The sequence below is a fragment of the Caretta caretta genome, chromosome 23 (assembly GCF_965140235.1).
Source record: "Caretta caretta isolate rCarCar2 chromosome 23, rCarCar1.hap1, whole genome shotgun sequence".
Taxonomy (NCBI): Eukaryota; Metazoa; Chordata; order Testudines; family Cheloniidae; genus Caretta; species Caretta caretta.
In genome coordinates, this window is record NC_134228.1 from 4,536,943 (window position 1) to 4,561,673 (window position 24,731).

The following is a 24,731-nucleotide window of genomic DNA, read 5'->3' on the forward strand; positions in this document are numbered from 1 at the left end:
AGAAAACATGAATCAATATGTGTGACAATCCTGTTTCCCATTTTTAAAAAGGAGGAACTTACTTATCTCCTAGTGTTATTCAGAGGCTTTCTTTAGATCCTCAGTGAGAGGTGTCGGAAGGACATGTATTAGTATTTATAATGCAAACTAATGTGTTAATTGCAGATTAAAGAGACTGTGCCATTGGTCGGTCGCTCTGGACTTCTGGGAGAACTTCACAATAACATCTTTTGTGGTGTAGCATGCGGGCAAGGGAAAATGTCGGGCAACACTTTCTGCGTTTCTTATTCTGGACTTCTCTGTCAATTTAATGAGAAGCGAATGCTGGAAAAATGGATTGATCTGAAGGTAAAATGCCACCTTGTCTAATTACTGTAAAATAATTCCATTTTGTTTTGGATACCTAAGCTTTCCTTATGTTACTGTAATTGTTTTATAGAAATACATTTTTTATAACCGAGAACGTAACTTTATGCATGTGGACTTTTTCCTTCAGGTATCACTAGCAAATTGCATTTGTGTTAGTGAGGAGTTTATTTTTTGTGGCTGTGCAAATGGAACTGTGAGGATCTTTCATTCCTACAACATGCATTATCTCACTGATCTACCGAAACCTCACTACTTGGGCATTGATGTAGCCAAAGAGCTTGAACCAAGGTACAAAGTTTTGATGTTAAATATAGTGCTTCACTGTGTGTATTATGTTTGACTTGGCTTGAAGGAAAAAGTGCCTTCTCTTTGTAGATCTTAAATACTCCGTACAGCTTCTAAAGATAGTGGCTAAATAGCAAAGACCAGATTTTCAGAAGTGGCCAGTGACCCTGAGCATTTCTGAAAATTTGATCCTGAAAGTTTGTGAGTTTTAGTCTTACATTTAAGAAAAGAAGAAAATGGATCTCTAAGATTAAATAGACTAGAAATCAGTCATCTTTCAGAGGTCTCTATCCCAGTGTTGTTAACATTAAAATGAGTTTCTGACAGAGCTTGAAGAAACTAAAACCTGATGCTTTGCATATAACAATGTAAGGTTTTAAGACAAATCAGACTTGACAGCGTCTTTGCCTGTTTTTATAGAATCATAGAATATCAGGGTTGGAAGGGACCTCAGGAGGTCATCTAGTCCAACCCCCTGCTCAAAGCAGGACCAATCCCCAATTAAATCATCCCAGCCAGGGCTTTGTCAAGCCTGACCTTAAAAACTTCTAAGGAAGGAGATTCTACCACCTCCCTAGGTAAAGCATTCCAGTGTTTCACCACTCTCCTAGTGAAAAAGTTTTTCCTAATATCCAACCTAAACCTCCCCCACTGCAACTTTGAGACCATTACTCCTTGTCCTGTCCTCTTCTACCACTGAGAATAGTCTAGAACCATCCTCTCTGGAACCACCTCTCAGGTAGTTGAAAGCAGCTATCAAATCCCCCCTCATTCTTCTCTTCTGCAGACTAAACAATCCCAGTTCCCTCAGCCTCTCCTCATAAGTCATGTGTTCCAGACCCCTAATCATTTTTGTTGCCCTTCGCTGGACTCTCTCCAATTTATCCACATCCTTCTTGTAGTGTGGGGCCCAAAACTGGACACAGTACTCCAGATGAGGCCGCACCAATGTCGAATAGAGGGGAACGATCACGTCCCTCGATCTGCTCGCTATGCCCCTACTTATACATCCCAAAATGCCATAAATTTTTAGTTTTTATAAAACTAAGTTTTAATAAAATACTTAGCTTTTGTATCAAGCTTTTCATCAGTAGATCTCAAAGCACTTTACGGCTGAAGTAGGTATCATTAATTTGATTTTTATTTCAGGGTAACTAACTGGCATGAATGTTTTCCAAATAGCTAGGTGGCTTTTCAGAGCTGTGCGTTATCAAAACAGTCCGTTGGGCTGTACCCAGGACAGAGAGATTTTTCACAGATACAAAATTCTGGATGGAAGAGGGTAAAAACCCAAGAATAATATTATGCACTGTAAGACTTGAATTGCACCTAGCATGGACATTTGTGAGACTTATTACATGCTCAGAAAAATCTAGCTGTGGTTTTACGATGTCCGGTAGGCTGGAAGATTAGTGATTTTCAGATGTTTAAAACAGAAATTGTTGTATATACCATACTTGCATTTTTTGTTTCTTAAATTCCGCTAAAAAGAATAATTCCTCTTTCTCCGTCTCTTAAGACGACCAGATTCTGTCTACCCAGACACCATTGCCTTAGCCTTTGACCCATGCAATTGTTGGCTCTCCTGTGTGTATAAAGACCACAGTATATACATCTGGGATGTTAAAGACACAAACAAAGTTGGCAAAGTGTGGTCAGACCTCTTCCACAGTTCCTTTGTATGGAATGTTGAGGTAAGATGTAGTTCATGTGCTAGAAATAGTTATAAAGCTCTAAGATCTGCTCCGTTCTGTCCTCATTGGGGCAAGTATGGTGGCTGCACAGCACAAAGGTTCTGATTTGGAGCTTGAAGTCCGGGAGCTAGTGGTGCTTAGTCCTGATGGTGAGACGTTTCCCTTAGGCCTGTTATCTTTGGCCATCAGAAGGAGCAATGCTAATGACTTTCAAAGGGATCATGGAGAGAGAATCTCCATTAAACAGAGCTTCTGAAGGTGGTTCTGGGGAATAAAAATGCCTTAAACTTCTTTACTATCCACTTAGAAAAGATGATTTTACTATCCTTCTATTATTTCCATATCAGACTAGTAACTGGTTAATAATAAAGGTTTTCCTCTAGTCAGACCATACTATCAACCTTCTTTATAGTACAGTAGCTTGAGGCAGAACAGAGGATGGGAAAAGGCAGAGTTAATCTTTGGGATGGATTCAGATGTTCAACAGAAAATAGAACTAGGCAGCCTCCAGTTGCTCCGCTTTAATAGTGCCCATGACCCTGGTCGACGCTGTCTCTCTCTCTTGTGTAGCTGATGTGGTCAAACAGGAGCCGCAAGTGACTTGTTTTCATTGACTGTTGCTGTTCAGTTTGTTGCATGGTAGCTGTCCGGTGACATTTCACAAAAATACACCTGTACTTTGTGTTTATATGCAAGCTTTGTGCTGACAGTGTCCAGCCCAGTGATGTCTCGTGATAGGACATGGCAGATTCCTAAATCCAAAGAAAACTCGGGCACTTATTTTCAGGCAAAGTATTTTGGAGGGGGTAGACTCTTATCTACCCTGAAATGGCTCATCACTTTATCTAGAAGAGGAACTGATACACAGGCTGTCATCTTCCTCCTGGGGCCATGGCAAGGAGTCTGATGATGGGGGAGCTCTTTGAAAGAGGGATGGTGAGACAGCTGGTCAGAGTGACTCTTGTCTATTACAGTTATAACTGTATCACTGTTCCGTTGTGCTTCCTTGTCTGTTGTATCCACCTGTTGTGATCTTATACTTCGAGTGAAAGCTGTTCTGATGGAGACTTATATGTTATACTGTGCCTTACACCGCGAGGATGGGGACCTTTAGGCACAAATGAAGTATCAATGACAATAGAATCTCTTCATCTGAGTTAGGGGAGTTATATTTAAAACAAACAAAACCCCTCCACCCCATTTGGACAAAGGTTTCCAGCTTCCCTTTTTTTATTAGTCAGTTTCACCTAGGAAAAAAGCCAGGTGATGGGGAGAAAATCTCTCCAGTTTTAAGAGGAGAATTGCAGAGGGGTCTTGTAGAACAAACTTCTGCTGTTACTTAGGCTTCTGGACTCCCACTCTGTTTTTAGAATGTAAACTAATTTGTACCCTTCCTCTCTTATGTTGTGGAAATATGTAGGTTTACCCTGAGTTTGAGGATCACAGGTCCTGTTTACCTCCAGGATCTTTTCTAACCTGTTCATCTGATAACACCATACGATTCTGGAACGTGGAAAGCGACACGAGACCTATGTTCCAGAATAACATTTACAGTAACGTAAGCACCATAATGGCTTTTTGTTTTTTGTTGACAGGCACACACAGCTTTAGAATAATGGGGCCAAATTCACCTGTGGCTTACCCCAGTGTAAAGCCTGGCAGATAAGCCTTTAAGTGTACTACAGGGAGTGAAAATTCTCATGGTGGAAATTATTTAAAATCTCTCTCCTGTGCTGGAGTATTGGGAGAGAGAGCACAGCTGAAAAATTGGTTGGTGCTGGCTGGAAAGACATTGAAGTGAGTGGGATATTCTAGTTCAGTTCCTCTCTTCAGCAGTAACCTCTCTCTTTCACATGCATTTGTCTGACTCAAGACAAGTTACGTCCAATTTAAATCTAATTAAAGCTATGAGGTATCTAGCTTTTATTTTAAACCTGTTCAGAGGTTTTACAATGATCTGAAGAACGCAGGGTTCCTGGATATCTTATTCCTGCCTGTAGGAGCAGTTCCTAGCCACATTTGTCAGTTCAGCTAAGCCAACAATATTCTGTACAGATTTGCCTTTTTTGAAAGCAAGAGATGGGGATTTAGTGGCTAAAGAACAAGACTGGTAAACTGATTTCACCTTTCTTTACTGCATTTTCCCATCTGTGAAATGGGGATACTGTGTCTGTGAGGCTCAGTCAGTATCTGTCAGTGCTTTGGAGGTAGTGTTGCCTAGAGACTAGAGCACTGAACTGCAACTCAGGAGACCGGAGTTCTATTTCTATCTCTGCCACTGGGTAACTTTTCCCCTCTGTGCCTCAGTGTTCCCCTCTGTAAAAGGGGGCTAATGACCGCCCTCCTTTATAATGCACATTGAGATCTGATGATGGAAAGTCCCATATTACAACTAGGGATGATGATGATTTGAGTTCTTGAGATTATAAACATTAAGGTGGGATTTCAAAAACACTTGCGTGAGTTAGGTGCACAGGTCCCATTGAAAGTCACTGGGGCTTGTGCTCCCCACTCATTCAAACATTTTTGAAAATCCCATCCTTAAGGTACTAGTATACTATTGAAGTCAAAATTACTGTACTATCTGGGACTCTAGTAAGCGTTCCATTGTTTATTATTATGGTATATACCTAACTTGATCTTTCTTCCCCCTCACAATATAAAGAACTTGCTGAAGGTGGTGTACATGGACAATAATAATCAGCATTTGCAAGATTCAACCAGTGTGCCTGACAGAAATGAAAATGCAGGATATCTAGATGTGAAAGCAGGTGTTCGTGTGATGCAGGTTAGCCCTGATGGCCAGCACTTAGCCTCAGGTGACAGAGGAGGCAACTTGAGGCAAGTATTATCATATCATCAACTGTCACCTCTCCTCTGTTTCACTGAATGTTGCACGTTTTAACAGAAATGATCCTGGAAATGCTAGCAAAGCAGCTACAAGTTCTGCACCTGTCAGGATACATCTGTCAGGATACCCCTACGTTCTCGTTCTGCCTTTCTCTGCTAGGTTAAAGAGCCCTTTAGTACCTGGTATTTTTCTCCCCCATGAAGGTACTTGTACACTGCAAGTCACTTCTCAGTCTTCTTTTAGATAAACTAAACAGATTGAGCTCCTTAAATCTCTCACTGTAAGACATTTTCCCAGTCCTCAAATTATTTTTTGAGGCTTCAGTGGGTTTACTCAATGCTTAAAGATAAGCATGTGCTTATATGTGTTCTATCCCTTTCCCCGCTCTGTGTCTGTCTTGTCTATTAAGATTGTAAGCTTTCCAGGGGCTATCTGCGGTTCTGTGTTTGTACAGTGCCTAGCACAACTGGACCACATTCTTGGTTCACCCTTAGGCCACTACCATAATAAATATGATTGATAAGTGCTTTGCTGGACTGGTTCCTCTCCTTCCCCCGCCCCATCAATGTGTAAAATTGCTGGCTTTTCACTGCTGCATTTTCATTGTAGGATACATGAGTTACAGTTTATGCGTGAAGTGGTTAAGGTGGAAGCTCATGATTCAGAAGTTCTCTGCTTGGAGTATTCCAAACCAGAAACTGGTAAGTATTTGAAAACAAACTCTAAAATCTATTTGAGGAAAATGACAAAAGCACAACTGAACACATGGAAGGTGCTGAAAGTATATTGAAGGATTATTTGTGTTTCTTTGGCTTCAGTCTGCATCAAGCTATGTGTAACGTTAGCAGAAATATTCATCTAAAACTGCCTTCTGTGGATTAGCTCTGTTATATTAAGAACTCCAATAAAATATTTATTTTACTGGAAAAAATGTGTTAAGTAAAATGAACTTATGAGTCTGACTACACATGCTCATTTGTGTAAGAAGATTCCATTTTTACACTGTAATTTTTCAGAATATGACAGTTCAAACAAATGTTGCTTATTTTTAAAGGAAACACAAATCCCCCTGCCTTTAAAAATGTCCCTTTTAACGTCTCTAGGGATGGCACTGCTGGCTTCAGCAAGCAGAGACCGACTGATTCATGTGTTAAATGTAGATAAAAATTATAAATTGGAGCAAACTCTGGATGATCATTCATCTGCCATAACAGCTGTCAAATTTGCAGGTAAGTTTCCAGACTTCATATTAACACTTATTGTTTCTATTAAACTTCCATTGATCTGTCTCAGAGCTGTGAAGAGAGAACTTCAATTACTTTACAATAGGTTTTTAATTTTTTCTTTAAAAGAATGTCTCCTCGCATAGCTTGGCAGTAGAGGTGGGCAAATAACTCCCTCTCCTCCCCCCCAATTTTCTGGAAGTTCAGAAAAATTGTGGGGGGCGGGGGGAATTCAGTTTGACTCAAATCAAAACCAAAAATTTGCACACACAAAAATTAAATCAGTGAATTAATTGTTTGTTTGTTTTTGACAGTGGGAGGGAGCACTTTTAAGTGCCTGGAGGAGGAGGTGGTGAAGTCAGCTCCCTTATAACTAGACTTGGTAGCATTCGATTTTTGTTTTTTGGAATTTTGACAATGTTTATTTTTAAGCATTTTTTTTTCTGTTTATCAATTTTTAAATTTTCACAGTTGTGGGAGATTATGGGGGAGTCGCACGGTTTATTTAATTACAGGGGATGTTGAAATTCAAAAAGTTAAAGCTTTTATAACCATTTAAAACACATGTATATTTTGACATATGATGTTGACAAAGTAAATAGCCGTAAATCAAACTCTGAGTAAAACACTGCTTGAGAACTTTGCCTGTTTGTAAACTTTTTATTATGAATGGAAATAGTTTTTCATCCATGGGTGGTGAAATCAACGTATAAAAATTGCATCTTTCTAAGCCTACTTTTATCTTTTTAGCCTAGCGGCTAAGCAACCCACTGGGGATGTGGGAGACCTGGGTTCAGTCCCTCCTCTGCCTGATGTGTAGAAGAGATTTGAACTTGGATTCCTACACTGCAGGGGAGTGTCCTAACCTCTGGGCTGTGGCATATCCTGGGCAAATCTTTTTCGGTTCCTTCTGCTGAAGCTGTTCCACCATGTATACATTAAATAGTCATTGGAGCAGGGACTCGAACATGGGCACTTTCACATCTTAGGTGAGCGCCCGAACCACCAGTCTGTTTTTAGTCTTTTCCTGACCCAGGGACTAGTCATTGTCATTCAGAGTGTTAATTCATAGATCTTCATAATGACAAAAATTACCCCAGTTTGCAAGAGTGGTTTCCCATTATGTTAGTTTCCCCAGATGGGAAGCAATCTTTGGCATGTTCTCATAACTCTCTATTTGTCAGTGTAAATTTGGAACCAAATCGTCATCTGATGTAAACTGAGTAGCTTCATTGACTCTTATACAGCCTAGCAGATTTACATCTGCTATGGATCTGACCTTTAGATCTTGAACATTTTAATTTTTAAAAGGAGCTACTTAGTGCAATTTTAGCTTTCTTGCTTTACAGTTCTTCAATGGGAGGTATTGCAATGAATTCCTATTAGGTCTTGGTGCCTACCTTAAACTCTGACTTCATTTTTCCTTCCTTCCTTTTCCTTCAGGTAATGGAGAAGTTCAAATGATAAGCTGTGGAGCTGATAAAAGTATTTATTTTCGCAGTGCACAAAAGGTAAGTTGTAGCATCCCCCTGTAGATAGCAGCTGATCACTGGCAAAATAGTGTCCTCTCTTGGGGTGTGTACTCTTTTTTTTTTTTTTTTTTTTTTTTTTAACAAAATTGAAGTTACACTGTATATTCTAAACTTACCCCTGAAAAATCAACTTGAATAATCTCTTTCTAGAGTTTGAGATTTATTTTAAGGTCCTTGCAGGCCCTGTAGATTTACAGGGTTTCTATAGCAGGGATTTATTGGCATTACCTGACACGGGGGTTGCCCATTCTGTATGGGATTTTTTTATTGTACCCATAAACACAGATGGAAAAATTGTTGACAGAAGTCAGGGTTATATTACAAGAAGCAGAGTGCTCCAATCTTGTTTTCTGGTCTGTATGTCTTTTTATGCAGATTGCAGATGGGATTAATTTCATTAGAACTCATCATGTTGCTGAAAAAACCACCTTATATGACATGGATATTGATATCACACAGAAATACGTGGCTGTTGCCTGCCAAGATAGAAATGTCAGGTGATCTGTTTTATTTGCTTTATTTATGAAGGCTAGACTATAAAACATGATGTCTCTATTAGAGAGATTTCCCCAATATGTCTGAATAATAGGAATACATCTCAAGGGTTGTCTGGTAGCCTTTGAGTTGAGAAACCCAAAGGTCAGAGAAGACACCAGAGTCTTAAGTGCCCTAATAATGGCCGTGTCCATTTTTAATGAAATGGTAATTCTTTATTCAGTAATCCCTCAGACAAACGGTACTCCAAGGTTCTTTATCTTCCTGTGATGCTTTCACCCCATCTTTGAAACCAAAGCTTGCAGCAGTTTTAGTAAGCTGGTTAACCTGAACCATTTGTAAATGTCCAGTTCTTCCAAGAATTCACTTTTAGATAATGGTTCTGGTGGAACCAATCACTGGCAAATACCGTCCTGTCCTGTCCAGTCCTCATTGCTGGCTTTTCAGAACATCGGAGTACTATATTAACCCCCACACTTTTTCCAAAGGTCTGTTTTACTTACAGTAGATAAATTTGTTATGCTACTGGCCTGTCTGCTGTTCTCCATAAACCAGGTATGAAGTAAGCCCTCATTATAGAAACTGTTTGTACATCGTACTCTTTTTGAGACAAGTTCTATCTTCCTCTGCATTTAGAAATTGCTTAGCACGTTTTTTTTTGCACTGTTGAAATCTAAGCAATAACGAAGAAGACTTAGAACTAAAACGTTGCACAACATACAGCAAAAATTTCAAACTGCTTATGAGAGAATAAATGCAATTTTAAAATACCCTGAATATGTAAACTAAAACTGCCATTTATAAATAGTTCTATGTCATTTTGGCAAAGTTACTTTCTTGGTGTATGGGGCTAGAACTTGCACCTAACCAGAGTTTCTAGTTCCAAGTCAGTCTTTTAAAATAATAATTATTATTAATAATCCAACAGAGGTTATTAATCACCCAACAGATTTTCCCCTTTCAGAAGGCCCAGCTGTACCAGAGGGGTGGTAACATGCTTCTGTGAGGTTGCCAAAAGGTGACATCTATAGGGAGACCACATATAGCTAAGTGCATATGAGTTCAAGCAGCATTATTGTCTAGAGAGTTAGGACCTGATTTTTTTCCAGTGTGAATTGCAGGTGCTCGGGATATCAGAGACGAGGGGCTAGTCTACATTAGTCTGGTGAGGAGAGCTCTCCCGTCAGCATAATAAAACCACCTCCGTGAGGGGTGGTAGCTGTGTCAGCAAGAGAAGGTCTCACACCAACATAGTGCTGTCCATACTGGCGCTTAGGTCTGTGTAACTTACAACTTAGTCACCCCCTTGAGCAACATAAATTCTACTGACATAAGTAGAAATATGTACAAGGCCTAGGGCACACTGCAGAAGCAAGCCGCTTTGTGCTTTTATAAGCAGGCCTTTGTTTTCTGCTTTTATAAAGGCCTTTATAAAGGCCTTTCTTGATTTGAAAACTACATGGCAAAGTTACCCTGTTCCATTTGTTATGTGTGCACATGAGGCAAGTCTTGACTGAGCCAAATCACTTGTCTACTGCACACTATTAAAATAAGGAATGACCTTCTTACAGAGTCTACAACACTGTCAGTGGGAAACAAAAGTGGTGCTACAAGGGATCGCAAGGTGATGATGGGTCGTTACTAAAGGTAAGCCAGTCATTACTGCAGCTTTTCAAGTGCTCTGTTGAAACTTGTGCTATGGGTTCACATATATGAAATTAAAGCATAATGTTCTATGTATTGCATGTTTGTATGTCGAAATTCTAAAGAGACATCATCTGATGTAGAGATTACAGTGCCATTGCTTCTAGATTTACAGTCCGGTGAAACATAGGTGTTTGCAAGGGACTATGGGAATGTTCCAAAGTTTCAAGACCACAGGAATGGTCCTTTAAAGAAGCAGGTTATACAAATTATCACTTGGAAAGTCCCATCAACTTTGACAATTAATCAGAATGCCAAGTGGAATGTTAGCTTGTTCTGTCTGCAGTGTTGTTGTAATCAAGTTGGTCCCAGTATATTAGTGGGACAAGGTAGGTGAGGTAATACCTTTTAATGGATCAGCTTCTGTTGGTGAAAGAGCGAACTGTTCAAGCTACACAGAGCTGCTCTTCAGGTTTGTAGATCTTGAAAGCTTGTCTCCTTCACCCACAGAAGTTGGTCCAGTAAAAGATATTACCTCACCCACTTTGACTCTTCTGTGGAAGATGCACATGCCATTACAAGGGCATGACCTCTTGTGAGTTTTCTCTCCCTAGGATTTGTTACATTTCAGGTTAGCAAGGCAGGAGTCACAGTGGTCCCCTGGTTTGGATGAAACTATTTATTCTTCCTCCTTCCCTTGTCCTGGCAATTGGAGTCAGTTGCTCTTGATCTCCAAGTGTTCTCATCAAGTACATCTTCCAAGCTGACACCAACTTTCTTCATGTCCTTCAGCAACTTGAACCACTTTTTTTTTTTTTCCCCCTAGGTCTTTCTCTTGGTCCTTGTCCCATGACTGCTAGCTCTTGTACTCTCTGGCCAACATATCCCACATCTCCTTGTCTTGCATAACCGTGCAATCTCAATCAATATTCCCTCAGCTTTTTGATGATGGGGCTACCCGCATCATGGCGCATAGTCTATCAGCTCTTCTCTTACTTGGCATTCACCTGAGCCTTCTCATTTTGGCAGTGTGACGTAGTTGTTCTTCTCTCTTCCTCGTTGGCCAGCATTCCGACCCATATGTCATGGCTGGCCTGAGCACAATCTTATACACTTGGCATATTTTTATCGCAGAGAATTCCCATCAGCTCCCTCCATTTACACCAAGCACTCTTCATGCAGCTGCTAGCATCCTAACGTTCCCATCATGGCTCAACACTGAACTGAGGTATTTAAATTGTTGCACAGACTTTAATTCTATACCATCTAGTTTTACTGGCTTCTCATTTTCCCCCTTAACAAGGGATTGCATATATTCTGCCTTTTGTCAGTTGACTTGTAAGACATTTGCTTCTAATGCAGCCCTCTGCAGTTCTAGCTCTTTTTCCAGTTCACGTTTATTTTCACAGCACAACATAACGCCAACAGCGAAAAGCATGTTCCATGAAGCCTCTGTCTTAATCTCTTACACCAAGGTGTCCATTACAACCAGAAATAGGAATGGGTTTAGGGCAGATGATCCCTGATCTAGATCTACCCTTACTGTCAGTGACGCACCGAAACCACGGCTGCTTCTCACTACTGTTGTGCTACCCTTGTACATGTCCATGATAGCCCGAACCTATGTCTCCGGGAGATTGTACGATCACAGACACCACTTAACAATTCTGTAGGAACTCTGTCATAAGCCTTCTGCAAATCCACAAACACTAAATGCAGTTCCCTGCTTTTCACCCTATACTTCTGCAATATCCGACACGGCATTCCATTGTTGACTTTCCTGACATAAAATCCAAATTGGCTGTGGCTTACTTGATGCTCCAGCTCCTCCAAAAGTCTTTTCTCCATAGTTCTTTCCAGCCATTTCATCATGTGACTCATTAACTTGAGGGTTTGTAATTTCTACGTTCTTGTACGCTTCTTTATGCTTGAAAACAGGGACCAATGGGCTCTTCCTCCACTTGTCGGGCATTTTTCCAGTACAGAGAATTAAGCTGAAAAAGCTTGTCGTTACCACTTCCCTATGGCCAAACGCTTTAAATGTCTCAATCCAGTCCCACTGCCGATGTCCAAGTCTCCACCATGCTGATAGCTCTTGGGAGGTTGTTGCTTGCGCATACTTACCTCCGCTCTTTCTTCACATTCAGTTCATTGAGCGGTTTTTCATAAACCTGCTGCCGCCCCCTAATGATTTCACTGTCATCCATCAGCACTTTTCCGTTTTCATCTTTGGCACACTTTACAGCTCCCAAGTCCTCTAATTCTTTGCTTAGTCTTGGCTGATCTATATATTCCTCTTTCCTCACCGTTCATTAGTAGTTCTGCATATAAGGCTTTAAATTCCTGACCCTTCACTGACCCATTAGAATGAAACCATTTATTCTGTCCTAATAACAAGTGTCAATCTCTTGCTGATCACTTTCCCCCTATTTTGTTTATTTCAATTTAGGTAGAACTAAGCTCTGCACATCTCTTGAAATAAGCAGCCACAACACTTTTAAAAAAATCAGTGTAATAATTTAGTTCTTCAGTCCTCCATCCTGCAAGTCTGCAATTAATAGATTTCCCTTTTTTTCTGACTGCCATGGCAGGGGAAAAATATCTACTAGTCCCACAGGTTGCCTACAATATTCTGTACCATCTACAATCCTTATGAACACTTCTCTCCCAAAGTGTGCTTGATGGTCTGGGAGAGATGGGTTTTACAGCACACTTAGAAAATGATGAAATCCAGTTTATAGTGTGGACCAAGGGAGGAAACAAATTCCACAGTTAGATATCCCTCACGTTTTAAAGGGCTACTAGGATCTCCTGTCTTGGGAGTGACCCTTTATTCCAGATACAGCATTGCCAACACTGTCAGCAATGGCTGAACGTGGGCTGTCAAGAGCTGCACCTTTGAGATGTTTTTTGCTGTGGCAGGGTCAAGAGAGCCATCCATACGATGGCGTTAGAAGTGCCAATTGTCAGGGTTTCTTTTTGTTCTGGTTTTGAGTCGGCATTGGTGTATTGTGGAGCATGTTTGATCAGTTCTTCCTTAGGAAATCTCCGTTCAGCTCCCATCTTTATCCATTCAGCTGTCCTATTTTCTCAGAAATCCAACCTCTTGGTAGGTTCCCCAGAGCATCTACTCTGTTCAGAAACCTGAATCTGCTCTGAAACAGTCTGATAGCTGTTTCTTCAAACCTTTTGGAGTATTAATCCCTCCAAGACAACATGTCTACTCCTTGTTTTTTAAAAAATAATACCTCTGAGCATGACAGAGCTGCCTGGAAATCTACAAGTTCAACAGTTTCTAATGCTCCCACAATGGTAAATATGTATAACACCATAATGTGTGGTTGAAATTATCTGGGCACTGTACTTACAGTTAACTAACCCTGTGCTCTTTAGGTTTTGGAAGGAGGATGTGCAGTTTCTCATAATAAGAGGAATTATTTGAAATATATCTTGTTTCTGCAGGTACAGCTGGATCCCTCAGGAACTTTTCTAGCAACCAGTTGCTCCGATAAGAGTATTTCGGTCATTGACTTCCATTCCGGCGAGTGTGTTGCAAAAATGTTTGGCCATTCAGGTGTGCTTTTCTATTTTATCATTATAGCTGCTTATCTCAAGAACACTTAATCTAGAATTTAGCGTCTGTCTCTTCCACTAGTCATTTCACCTGTGAATTGAAAACAACTAAGTTATTAAAGATTTCCCAAAAGCATTATCCTAGCCAACAGTTTCTCAGGTGAAACTTTACCAGGAATAATCCTATGTGTTCTAAACGAATAGTAAACTATAAAGCATAGTTAGTAGTAAAAGGGACATGATTTTTTAAAAAATGCCTTTCATTAAATGATCTTAACCAGCTCTAATCTTAGTTACATAATTCATTTCATCCAGTATTAGCACATTTTAGAACATTTTTAAACTGCAAGCACAGCACAGTGTTTTTTTGATTGTGTGGTATTGTCTTCCACACAATACGTTTTTCCAAAGCTTTTAGAAATATTTTAATAGCCTTATTGTAGATCAGAATATTCAGTAAGATATCAAAACCTGCATGCTGACTTAACGCTAGCATCCAGAATTGCTTGCATCCAGAGATCTAATATTTAGGAAATGAGAAGTTTTATCAGGAATCACTAGTAGCTTGTGACTTGACTACGGCTATTCCAGTGAGAAAAGAGGAATATGATTTAAATTAATTCAAATCAGGATACGCCTGTAATTTAACTATGTCAACTGTGTCTTCGGTCACTTCATATCGAACCAAGAATATGCCCTTACTAACCAAAACTCATTTTGTTCCTAAAATCGTCTTGAAATAATACTGAAAATTACTACACAAATTCATTGTCTTCTGAACAAGAGACCAATAGGGCTTAATTTCTTATGTTCCAGAAATAGTAACTGGGATGAAGTTTACCTATGATTGCAAGCATTTAATCACAGTCTCAGGAGACAGGTACGTGTGATTTGACAAAATATGCTGATGTCAACACTACTTTGAATTTAATACTCCAAGGGAAGGTACTAAAGTAGGGGAACTATGAATATTTTAACGCATTTACTCAGTAAGCCATTGTTCCTGGGGGAGGGGAATGGGAGGGAAGGGAGGAGGCTCTGACCCTGAGCAAGCTCCCATCGAAGTTACTGGGGGTTTTGTGTGTCTAGGTTTGTCCTAGAATACACAACTCATTATCGCTGGTAGCAATGGTGAAAGCTGCAGTGTAGCCAGGGTGCAGGCTTTTTTTTTTTATTCACTACGTAGACATAATTTCTAACATCACTATGTTAGAAAACTGCACCATGTCTATGCTACAGCTCCCACCATTGCTACTGTCAATGGAGCATCATCAGTGGAAGATTACAGATCTGTTTTAACTAAGTGTTGGCTTCAATGGGAGTTGGACTCGGTCTACCAGATTGGAGCTGAATCTGATGGTATGAACAGGTGAGGTGGTATCGGATATCTCTGATTCTGTTTTGTGGCTTGATGATGGTGTTTGGAGTAGATTTGATTTGGTTTGAGGGTGTTGGGTTGGGGTTTGGTTTGAGGGTGTTGGGTTGGGGTTTGGTTTGAGGGTGTTGGGTTGGGGTTTGGTTTGAGGGTGTTGGGTTGGGGTTTGGTTTGAGGGTGTTGGGTTGGGGTTTGGTTTGAGGGTGTTGGGTTGGGGTTTGGTTTTTTGTTGTTTTTTTTAATAGCTCTGCGTGGGCACTAGCTCACTGAATTGACTTGATGACCATTGGCTAGAGACTTTATTCGGAACGGAGAAGAGTTCAATAATTTGTAGCATTGGGTTTTGTAAACCAATTTGGGATTCTTCAGCCTGAAAGGTATTGCGGAATGCAGACATACCAGAATTTTACGGTCCTAAACCAATCTTTTTATCCACAGTTGTGTGTTTATATGGCACCTTGGCCCTGAGATTACAAACTGTATGAAACGGCACTTAGTGGAGCTCAATCAAATACAGCAGCAGAAGAAAGCCAAGGAATTAAACTGGTCTAATCAAACCAGGTATTAAAGTGGGCTTTCATTAACTGCTTGTTAGGAATTTGATTTTATTGCAGTTCTTATTAATACCTGCAAGTTTTCGGCAGCTCCATGTTTGACCTTCTATGCAAATTATGCAGTGAGCGAACGTGGATATTTGAATAATTCGCAGATGACCATAAAGCTAAGTTTATGGTTAATATACCCTTCCCCAAGCAGTGGTTGGGGGTAGGAAAAGGAGCTGCACGAAACTTGGCAGGTAGCGGTAGGAAGATATCTGAGGGGAAGGGTGCAAGTGGGTGTCTGGGTTAATTGGGAAACTGAGCCCTGCCTAGGGGTAGCTGGGTGAGGTCAAGTAGGGGCATGGCTGCTGGGGGAGTGGGTCACTGGAGTTGGGTGAGTACTGGGGCAGCTAGGTGGGTGGCATCTGGGAGAGTTGGAGGAGCCTGGGGCTAGTATTGAGGCTCCCTTGCCATCTGTCTCCACTCATCCGCCATCATCGCCTCCCCACCGCTTGCTGCAGCTGGTGCCATGACTGCTCACTATTTCTTCCTTGTGCCAAATGCAGCAGGGGAAGCAGCCAGACAGGAGGAAGACGTGTTCTGTGTCTGCCCAGAGCTGGGCTCCATGGCGGCATCTATTGGCCCACACAGGGAACTACAACTTCAGCCCAGTGGTTGGCCAAATGTGTGCTGCATTGCCTAATGGTATTTTGGGCTGGTAGCCTGAACTTCCGCTGGGGATAGTGGCCACTGCCATCTCTGTTATCTGAATCTGGAACTTTCTTATGTAAGACGTGCATGAGTAACAAGTAAGGCAGAGTGGAGCGAGGATGCAGGTAACGGTTGTACACTTACAATGTTCCTCAGGCGGGAGACATATGTTGCTGTTCCAAGTGGAAGGATGTCCCAGAAAGCAGAAGAGCCGACTGACTACGATACTGACGAGGAGAGAGAAGAGGACTCCTCTCTGCAGACTCCAGCCAAAGACTTTGACACAGGCATGCGTTCCAGCTTAGTGTGTCAATCAGTTGTGATGTTTATGTAAACTTACTGTCTTTTTGCACTCTCCTGCTTTTACACCCTGAGCCTTTTGGAAGTTTGTTGGAGAATCACAGAGGAGGGAGAGGGGAATAGAAAATATCCTAGGTGGTCAAGGAGTCTTTTAAACTTCAGTAGAGTGGGAGCGTGTTCCTGTGGTCAAAACACAGTGTAACATGGTTGGCTGGCCTGTGACCCTTTAGGGTCAGACCATCCTGTTACACGCAGGATTAGAAATCACAAGGTCCCACACTCTTCAGCCCATTCCCCTGCAGCAAATGCTTCCCAACATAAGCTTTATTTCTTATCTCAGCAGTCTCTTGGTTTTGTTTTTCAGATCCGATCTGCATACTAACTAATGGCAAGCTGCCTATGTGGGCAAAGAGACTGGTAAGCTGGGCGTTATTATGTAGCTGTATAAAAGGGCTTTATTTGAGAGGAAGGATGATGCAGTGGCTAGAACTAGCCTGAGACCTGGGTTCATTTCCCTGCTCCACCACAGACTTCCTGTGTATGCTTGGGCAAGTCACTTAGCCTCTCTGGGCCTCAGTTCTCCAGTTATTATACAATGGGGACAATAGCACTGGGGTGTTGTGGTGTTAAATACATTAAAGATTATGCAAAAGATCTTTGAGATCTTTTGATGAAAAGCACTATCTACGAGCTGGCTGGTATTGTTGTCCACACATCCCTCATCTAACAATAATAGCAACAAATTGCTGGCCACATTTCTCTCCCTTGCCTTAAATATACCCATGAGAGGGGCAGGAGCAAAGATACATAGAATCTAACATGAGCTTCATGAAAGGCGAGGCATTTGACAAGATTCTGACTCTGCAGGTATTTTTTTATTGGTGCCCCGTTTGCGGTTGCATTAAACTCTCTCATAGCATGATCACTAAACCTGTGTTTCTGTCCCACTGCCAGTGCCCTAAACAATTATTGGAGATACAGCTGGGCACTTAAAAAGAAAGCTGTCGTCATCCTTTGCTTCCCCCATTTAATTACGCAAATGATTTAAAAAGTACGGGGCATATGAGATGTTCTAAGGAGTCTCTGTCACTAAACTGCCTCTGCAGGTGCCCACTTTTATGATGATTTCAGAACCCTCAACTCAAACAGTTTGACCATGGGGCAGGGCTAAATGCTCATATAGTGGCCATGGATTTGACATCATAAACCAGATTTATAAAAGGGGGTCATCCCAAACTCTTCCTCTTCTTCCATTGATTTGAACAGTGCCTGGATAGTCTCCCCCAGATCAAGACAGGCCATCCAAATTCAGAAAGTGCATTTGTTCTATTAGTAAAACATCAGCCACCAATCAGTATGGGCTTTTCTGTTTGAATCTTCAGCAAAATGCCTTTCCTTTTAATCTACTAACTGCAGTTCTCCAAATGCGTAACCTTCTGATCTCAAACTGATGTCTTGGCGGCTAAGTAAAACAGTGATTTTTCTCTCTCTCAAACACATTGTTTTTGTTCTTAAAATATTTTAAGTCTATTCTTTTCATTACTTAACTTAGAAATGAAAAAATGATTGCAGTTGCATTTGATCCATAGAAACTACACACAGTACTTAAAAACCTGGAAAACTTTCTTTCTGTAGCTGGGAGAGGCAGAAAATTCGGACAGCATGACATTTAACCCAAGGGTGAATTACCAGCCCCAAGGACGATGGGCAGAAAGTGCTGACCAAGAGCCAATTAAAACCCTTTTAGACACAGACATGAGTTACTTTACCCCAATAAAAAATGACTTCCTGGGTGACACTGAACTCGAGCCAAAGAATCTGGACCAACTACTCTTGGAGGTTAGTGATCTCATGTTGCTTATAGTTAAGATTGTTTTGACTGTCCTCTTTTTACTCTTTTAAGAGAACCAAAGTCACTTTGTTCAGAATAAATTTTATTTCTGTCAATATCCCTTGTTTGTTGCAGTTGCTATTTATCATTAAATATGACTCCTGGGCACTTGTACCCACCCTACCTTTTATAAAGAACCACATCCAGCCATCTCCAAGTATGTCTACGCTACAGTGCAGTCAGAGATGTGATTGCAGCTCAGGTAGGCATACCTGTGCTAGGTTTCATTTAGCTAGCACAACTTAAATAGCAGTGAAGATGCAGCAGCATGGGCTGTACATATTCTGGATACATATTCATGTTCCTACCCTGAGCTGGGATCCATGTTCCCATGTCGTTGTCACTGCTATTTTTTAGTTGCACTAGCTAGATTAAAACTAACACAGGTATGTCAATGTGAGCTGCAATCACACCTTGGATTGTAGCATAGACACGACATACCCTTAATGTCTGCAGGCCAATGTATAGCTTGAGAACCTTTGTGTTTTAAGAAGAAATGAAGCTTTGTATTTCTTACAGACTGAGAATTCCCCTAGCAATGTCATTGAGGACTTCAAACGCCCGGATCTCTTCTCAGAGGACAAAACAAATCAGGAGCCTGAATCTCTTGAAATTAGTGGAAACAGCATATATGATGCACAGACTGGGGACAGCTCTTTAGAGGCAGAAAGGTTAGTATTGCTATGCAATAAGATTACATTTGAATGTATCTACATATTAGCCCTCCCTTTGTGCCAAATTAAAACTCTTTGTAGAGCTGTATCAAGGTATTCATTCATATGTTAGTCTTAGCAGTTCAGAGGTCTTATTGGGCTGAGTGTCTCGTGTGATCTAGCATTAATTTCCCCAAAGTACTGGGAATTCTCTGTACAGCACCTAGCACAATGGGGTCTTGGTCCATGTTAGGGGCTACTAGATGCTACAATAATAACTGCAAGACCAACCAGTCGAATGTTTCCTATGGTGGAAAAAGTCAGTTTGCGGCTGGGGGTCAGAAACTGGGAAATATCTGCTTTTTAAGGGCTTTCCATTTAGCCACTTGTCTAGCCACCTCCCTGGTGAATCACCATGTCTTTGTTGTGAGGATGCATCGTTAAGCTCTTCTGTAGTCAAAGGACAATATAAGCCTATTTATGTTGCAAAATATTTCACTTTAAGGCCCTAGTGAGGTTAGAAAGCAATCCGAACAACTATTGTTGGGCAGATTGGAAGAACATAAGAACAGCCATGCTGGGTCAGACCAAAGGTCCATCTAGCCCAGTATTCTGTCTTCCGACCGTAGCCAGTGCCAGGTGCTTCAGAAGGAATAAACAGAACAGGTAATCCTCAAGTGATCCATCCCATGTTGCCCATTCCCAGCTTCGAGTAAACTTGGCTTTATATCATTTGTTGCTCCCTCTCCCCCATTCATGCTGTAAGCAAGTGATGTTCCCCATAGAGTTATGGGTCAGCTGCATGATAGTTGGGACGTGTCTTTGCCCTTCCTTCGTAAGGTAGTGCTTGCCTCCTTCACCACCCTGCAGCTAACTTTCCTATAGATCTGGTTGCAGTGTTGAGTATGTTAGGTGCAGGAGTTCGTTCCTCGGCTTTTCTGAGCTCCTTCTGCAAATCTGTTCCGCTTATTAGGCCTTGAATGTCTCTCTCTAGATCTGGTGAAGAGAAGACAAGATAGAACTACTTATCCATAATTGCTGCTTGTTACTCTACTCTTTTCTGTCCTCCTACTATTTTCCTTCTGTCCTACTTGCCTGGTTAATATCCAGCTCTTGGTTTCTCAGATGGCTCAGAAAGCTTCTCGCCTGAGAAGGAAAAGGTGGCAGTTCTAAAGTATCTGCTAGGTTTGAGTAATGGTTCTTGATTGCTAATGGGGGAAAAAAGAGAGTCTACCATCCAGACACACTTACTTGTGATGTGGATATTCTGAGACTCTCAAACAGAATTTCAAAACTAACTTTTTTCAGTGTAACTTCTAAAAGTTCATTCACTCTTATTGCTAGTATTCTGATGTGGGGACTACCTCTCAGGATGAAAGAGTATTTTAGTCTCAAGAAGCAGCAGGCCCAGATGCTCAGAGGTATTTTGGACGTTAGGTGCCTAGATATCTTTTGAGGATCTGGGCCTTAGTCCTGATCCTTCCGGCTGAGCCTTTGAGCTAGAATAATTGTGATGGTGGGATCTTTTTTTCCACTCAGTGTTATCCATCTGTGCAAAGCCAGACTGGAATTGCCAAGTCATATAATGTAGATCAAAATCTGCTATGTGATGGCTGAATACCACTGACCTGGACTGGATTTAAATCTAGTTGCCTACAGATGAAAGACCCTCTCTGCCTGAATTATCGACTCTCCCAGTGTATCATAAAAAGGCCAGTGCTTTAACAGTGCTTTGAAAATTGATACATTAAGAATTCTCACAATCTGCTTTCTCCTTTTTTTTTTCCTTTCCTTTTCAAGTAAATATGAGAAGGAGCTACATCATCAGCCTCTTTATCAGAAGGAAGTCAAAAATGGGAAAGCCAAAGGCTGCCCTGTCACATCTCTGGATTCTGAAACATCTGCTTTTGATCGACAACAGGAAGGTAATATTTGAAAATACAACAGCATAACCAGCCTTTATAATATTAAAAGGTGATAAAGCAGCGGGTTGGGGCTTAAAAATCTCTACTTGTATGGAGCTTAATATCCATGGCAGTTTTGGAAGTATTTAAAACGGTTTTCTAGGATAAGTTCCCAATTCAAAAACACTGTTAAAGCTGGGTGTGACTCTGAGCCTGTGAATAGTCAGGGAATACTTGCACGCTTAAAGTCTCACACATGCTCGAGTGCTATGTTGGTTCGAGGCTTACAGATCTATTTGATCACCTGCCTGTCATAACGTGATTTTTTTTTTTAATTAATAAAAAACCTAACACATACCAGACTCAGTCCTTTTGCATCTCCTCTTTAACTTTTTTTTCTTTCTTGATCTGTGTAATGTAATGCTAGATGAGGACTCCTTGGGCTCAGATGGAGACTTGGACGTAGAAATAGAAACAACTGATTTGGACGGAAACATCCGGAGAGACAGTTCTTTACCCCAAACCCCAGAACAAGAGAAGTACCTGAAACATCATTTTGAGACCTTGACAGATGCCCATGCTGAAGGTACCACTTAAGTTTCAAATAAATTATGAAAATAATGCCATGTATGGTTGGGGCTTTGTAGGGTTGTCCTCATTAAGATGAGAAATTGATGATACAAATCAGGTATATGTTTGTGTGGTCTTGGTGACATACAGAAAATGTCCAGAGGGTCCTGTTTCCCTGCACATAGAATCAAGCATTTCCACATCTGCCCTTCTAGGGGCTCTGTGACCCAGGAGTCCTGTCCCTCTGCTTCCTTTCAGGGTCCCTCTCATAGCTCCTTCCTCTGGCTTTCTGCCTTCTACACCCATCCTATAGCTTGCAACCAGTTTCCTAGCCTGTGTCTGTAGCCAGGGAAACCCCTCAGTCCACACAGCTCAGCAGTGAACTGCTATGTGGCCTATTGACAATGGGGGATGACTGCCCAAGGCAGCAGCTGTTTAAACTACCTGAAGAAGCTTGATTTCTCCATTGAGCGTGAAAGAGTGCTGGGCTCACCCATTGGCTTTAACAAGTCTGTGATTGTCTTTGGATCCAAGCCATTAGCACCTTTCAGCATTATAGTATGTAATGTTTCTGTACCCATGCACCTCAATCGTAATGACTGTATGTTAAAATAAATCTATGTAGTGTGGTAAATTGACACCCATTTTGCATCTTATCTGGAATTGTTTGTATAGTAGGATCAGTCCCTCCCATTGAAGTCAGTGAGAGTTTTTTGCATTTGAGTTCAAAGATCTTGTCTTTTTCATCTCAAAGCCAATACAACTGTCATGTATGACTCGAAGACATAATTATTACCACAGCCTGTCTAACTGCTTGTTGGCTTTCTTGGGGGTATTTCAAGGAGCTTCACTTCTGGCAGCAACCTTTGAAATTGCTTCATGTATGTGAAGTTCTTCTATATGCCTTTATTAGTATGTATTCAGTATCTGGAAGGCACACAGTACTGAGGCTTAAAGTGTAGCTCACTTCAGAACCCAGGCAGATTGCACATGATTCACTCTCTTGAGGCACAAATCCTGTGGCTTGTCTTGGTTTTTCTACTCTGATTCTGTATTTGAAATCAGATGGTAATAAATTCCTAGCTCTGATGTAGCACTTTTCATTCTCTGATCACAAAGCACTTTACAAAGGTGGTCAATATAATTATCACTATACTTCACTTTGCCTGAATATTCTATCCCTTTCCACTGCTTTGTGGGTGTCTAGTCTGCTGGACTGTAAGCTCTTTTGGAGCTGGATCTGTCTGCTACTGTACAGCACATAGCACAATTGGACCCTGTTCTCACTTGGTCCCTGGGCACTACCCTAATAAACATGACTTTTTTTTTTTTCCTCTTGAACTTTTTCATTATTGGTCTGTGATTGTAGAGCAGTGGGCCTAGGGAATCCGAACGCAGTTCCGATAGGATGTTTCTCTCTCCTTAAACACAGAAAAGTTTAATGGCTGCTTAAAGGATTTGAAGCCACCTGAAGATGCGGATGACGAAAAAACCCTGTTCTTGAATCCACGTTTGAGTATTTCTGCAAGATTTCTCTCACGCTGCCAGAAGAACAGTAGGTAGGTGCAGCGTGTTTCCTGGGTCCAAATACATCTTTTCATATGGTTATTTCCCCCTTTCACTCACCAGTCTGTCTCAATATATCCTGTTTATAGAGCATCAATCACCATGGTATCTGAAATAACTTAAGACAGCAAGATACTTGGTGCAGAGACTTTGTCTTGTCTGTAAAGTGCCACTTACTTTTTATTCACTTTTTGCCTGTCATTTGAGTTCTCAGAAAGTGGTACTGTTGATCAGTACGACTCCAGCTGCTAACTGTGTACACTAGTTCTTCTAGTCCAAGACAGCTGGATAAAAGATAGTGACAGTGATTTAAAGGTCAGGGGTTTCTAAAGCACCTAAGCAGTTCCAAACTGTGTATCTCCTTGACTTCCAGTGCAACTTTAATCATTTTAAATCCATTAGGTGCTTCTGAAAAATCCTGCACTAAGTCGATAAGGCAGCTGCTTGTGGGCATTCCATTAAAGAGGTTTCATTTCAAGCTTTAAAATGCAAGTTGAGCATCTTAGCTCCAGAAAGTAGAACATATGGACTCTTGCAGGGTCTAATCTTTTTGGAAACTCAAATAGGACTTTAATATTTCACTTGGGAACAGAGAGGACTAACCTAAAGTATTAGATTCAGGTCTTTAAAGGACCTGAAGAAGAGCTCTGTGTAAGCTCAATAGAAGCGTTCCAATGAAAGTGACCTCATCCTCCTTGTCCAACAACCAACCTGGGACAAACACAGCTACAACAGCACTGCACACAATACTCGAATGCAGTGATTCTCAAACTTTTGTACTGGTGACCCCTTTCACATAGCAAGCCTCTGAGGGTGATTCCCCCCCCCCCACACCCTTATAAATTAAAAACACAAATTTTTCTATATTTAACACCATTATCAATGCTGGAGGAAAAGTGGGGTTTGGGGTGGCGGCTGACAGCTCGCATCCCCCTATGTAATAATCTCATGACCCCCTGAGGGGTCCCGACCCCCAGTTTGAGAACCCCTGATTTAATGTATGTAAACTGACAAATATCTTGTCTCTTGGCTGGTAATTTCAGGGCTTTCGTGGTAAAGCTCCTTGTCTATCATAAAGGTTGTTTGGTACGCAACTTTAACTGATAGATCAAACCTGATTCAGATTCCTGTATATTTACATCCAGGCTTGCCGCTGCCTTTCTTCCCAGAGCACATCAGCAATTGCAAAGTACTACAGATGCAACAGACCAAGTTAAGGAAGAGAGTAGATTGTCTAGTGAGGCCAAGAATTCAGAGGTATGTTCATCTTCCAAAGAGAACCCTTCCTGCTACAGAATACTGAATGAGACACTGTGTCTTATTACAACAAGTGACTGAAGTGTGACAAAGGGTGTGTTTTGAACCCCAATCCTAGAAACTGACCACAAATCACACTGACTGGATGGGAAATTCTCAACCTTCAAAGCAATAAACAATCACATGGTTCATTGTTTCTTGGTCTAGGGCTCTGTGTAATTCAAAATTTTTAGAAAATTCATAAGAGAGTAAATGGCAAAATATTGAATTTTACAGAGTTTGCACAGAATAAATCTTTC

The 24,731-nt window shown here is 41.1% G+C and overlaps 1 protein-coding gene and 1 non-coding gene across 3 annotated transcripts in view; both read left to right on the top strand.

Moving 5' to 3' along the window:
• WDR62 (WD repeat domain 62) overlaps positions 1 to 24,731 on the top strand; it is a 38,921-nt gene that overhangs the window by 8,431 nt on the left and 5,759 nt on the right. For both annotated transcript variants that reach the window (XM_048832728.2, XM_075122580.1), the window contains 21 exons: positions 166 to 348; positions 497 to 657; positions 2,174 to 2,348; positions 3,769 to 3,906; positions 5,014 to 5,189; positions 5,809 to 5,900; positions 6,303 to 6,428; positions 7,866 to 7,933; positions 8,330 to 8,451; positions 10,021 to 10,096; positions 13,556 to 13,667; positions 14,483 to 14,546; positions 15,480 to 15,602; positions 16,448 to 16,578; positions 16,956 to 17,008; positions 18,227 to 18,430; positions 19,002 to 19,153; positions 20,936 to 21,060; positions 21,467 to 21,625; positions 23,042 to 23,168; positions 24,321 to 24,432. In XM_048832728.2, coding sequence (XP_048688685.1) covers positions 166 to 348; positions 497 to 657; positions 2,174 to 2,348; positions 3,769 to 3,906; positions 5,014 to 5,189; positions 5,809 to 5,900; positions 6,303 to 6,428; positions 7,866 to 7,933; positions 8,330 to 8,451; positions 10,021 to 10,096; positions 13,556 to 13,667; positions 14,483 to 14,546; positions 15,480 to 15,602; positions 16,448 to 16,578; positions 16,956 to 17,008; positions 18,227 to 18,430; positions 19,002 to 19,153; positions 20,936 to 21,060; positions 21,467 to 21,625; positions 23,042 to 23,168; positions 24,321 to 24,432 — 2,679 coding nt within the window. The remainder of the gene's footprint in view (positions 1 to 165; positions 349 to 496; positions 658 to 2,173; positions 2,349 to 3,768; positions 3,907 to 5,013; positions 5,190 to 5,808; positions 5,901 to 6,302; positions 6,429 to 7,865; positions 7,934 to 8,329; positions 8,452 to 10,020; positions 10,097 to 13,555; positions 13,668 to 14,482; positions 14,547 to 15,479; positions 15,603 to 16,447; positions 16,579 to 16,955; positions 17,009 to 18,226; positions 18,431 to 19,001; positions 19,154 to 20,935; positions 21,061 to 21,466; positions 21,626 to 23,041; positions 23,169 to 24,320; positions 24,433 to 24,731) is intronic.
• On the top strand, positions 2,881 to 3,022 carry LOC125628497 (small nucleolar RNA SNORA16B/SNORA16A family). The gene has a single exon (XR_007354232.1). It is a non-coding gene; the product is annotated as a small nucleolar RNA SNORA16B/SNORA16A family (small nucleolar RNA).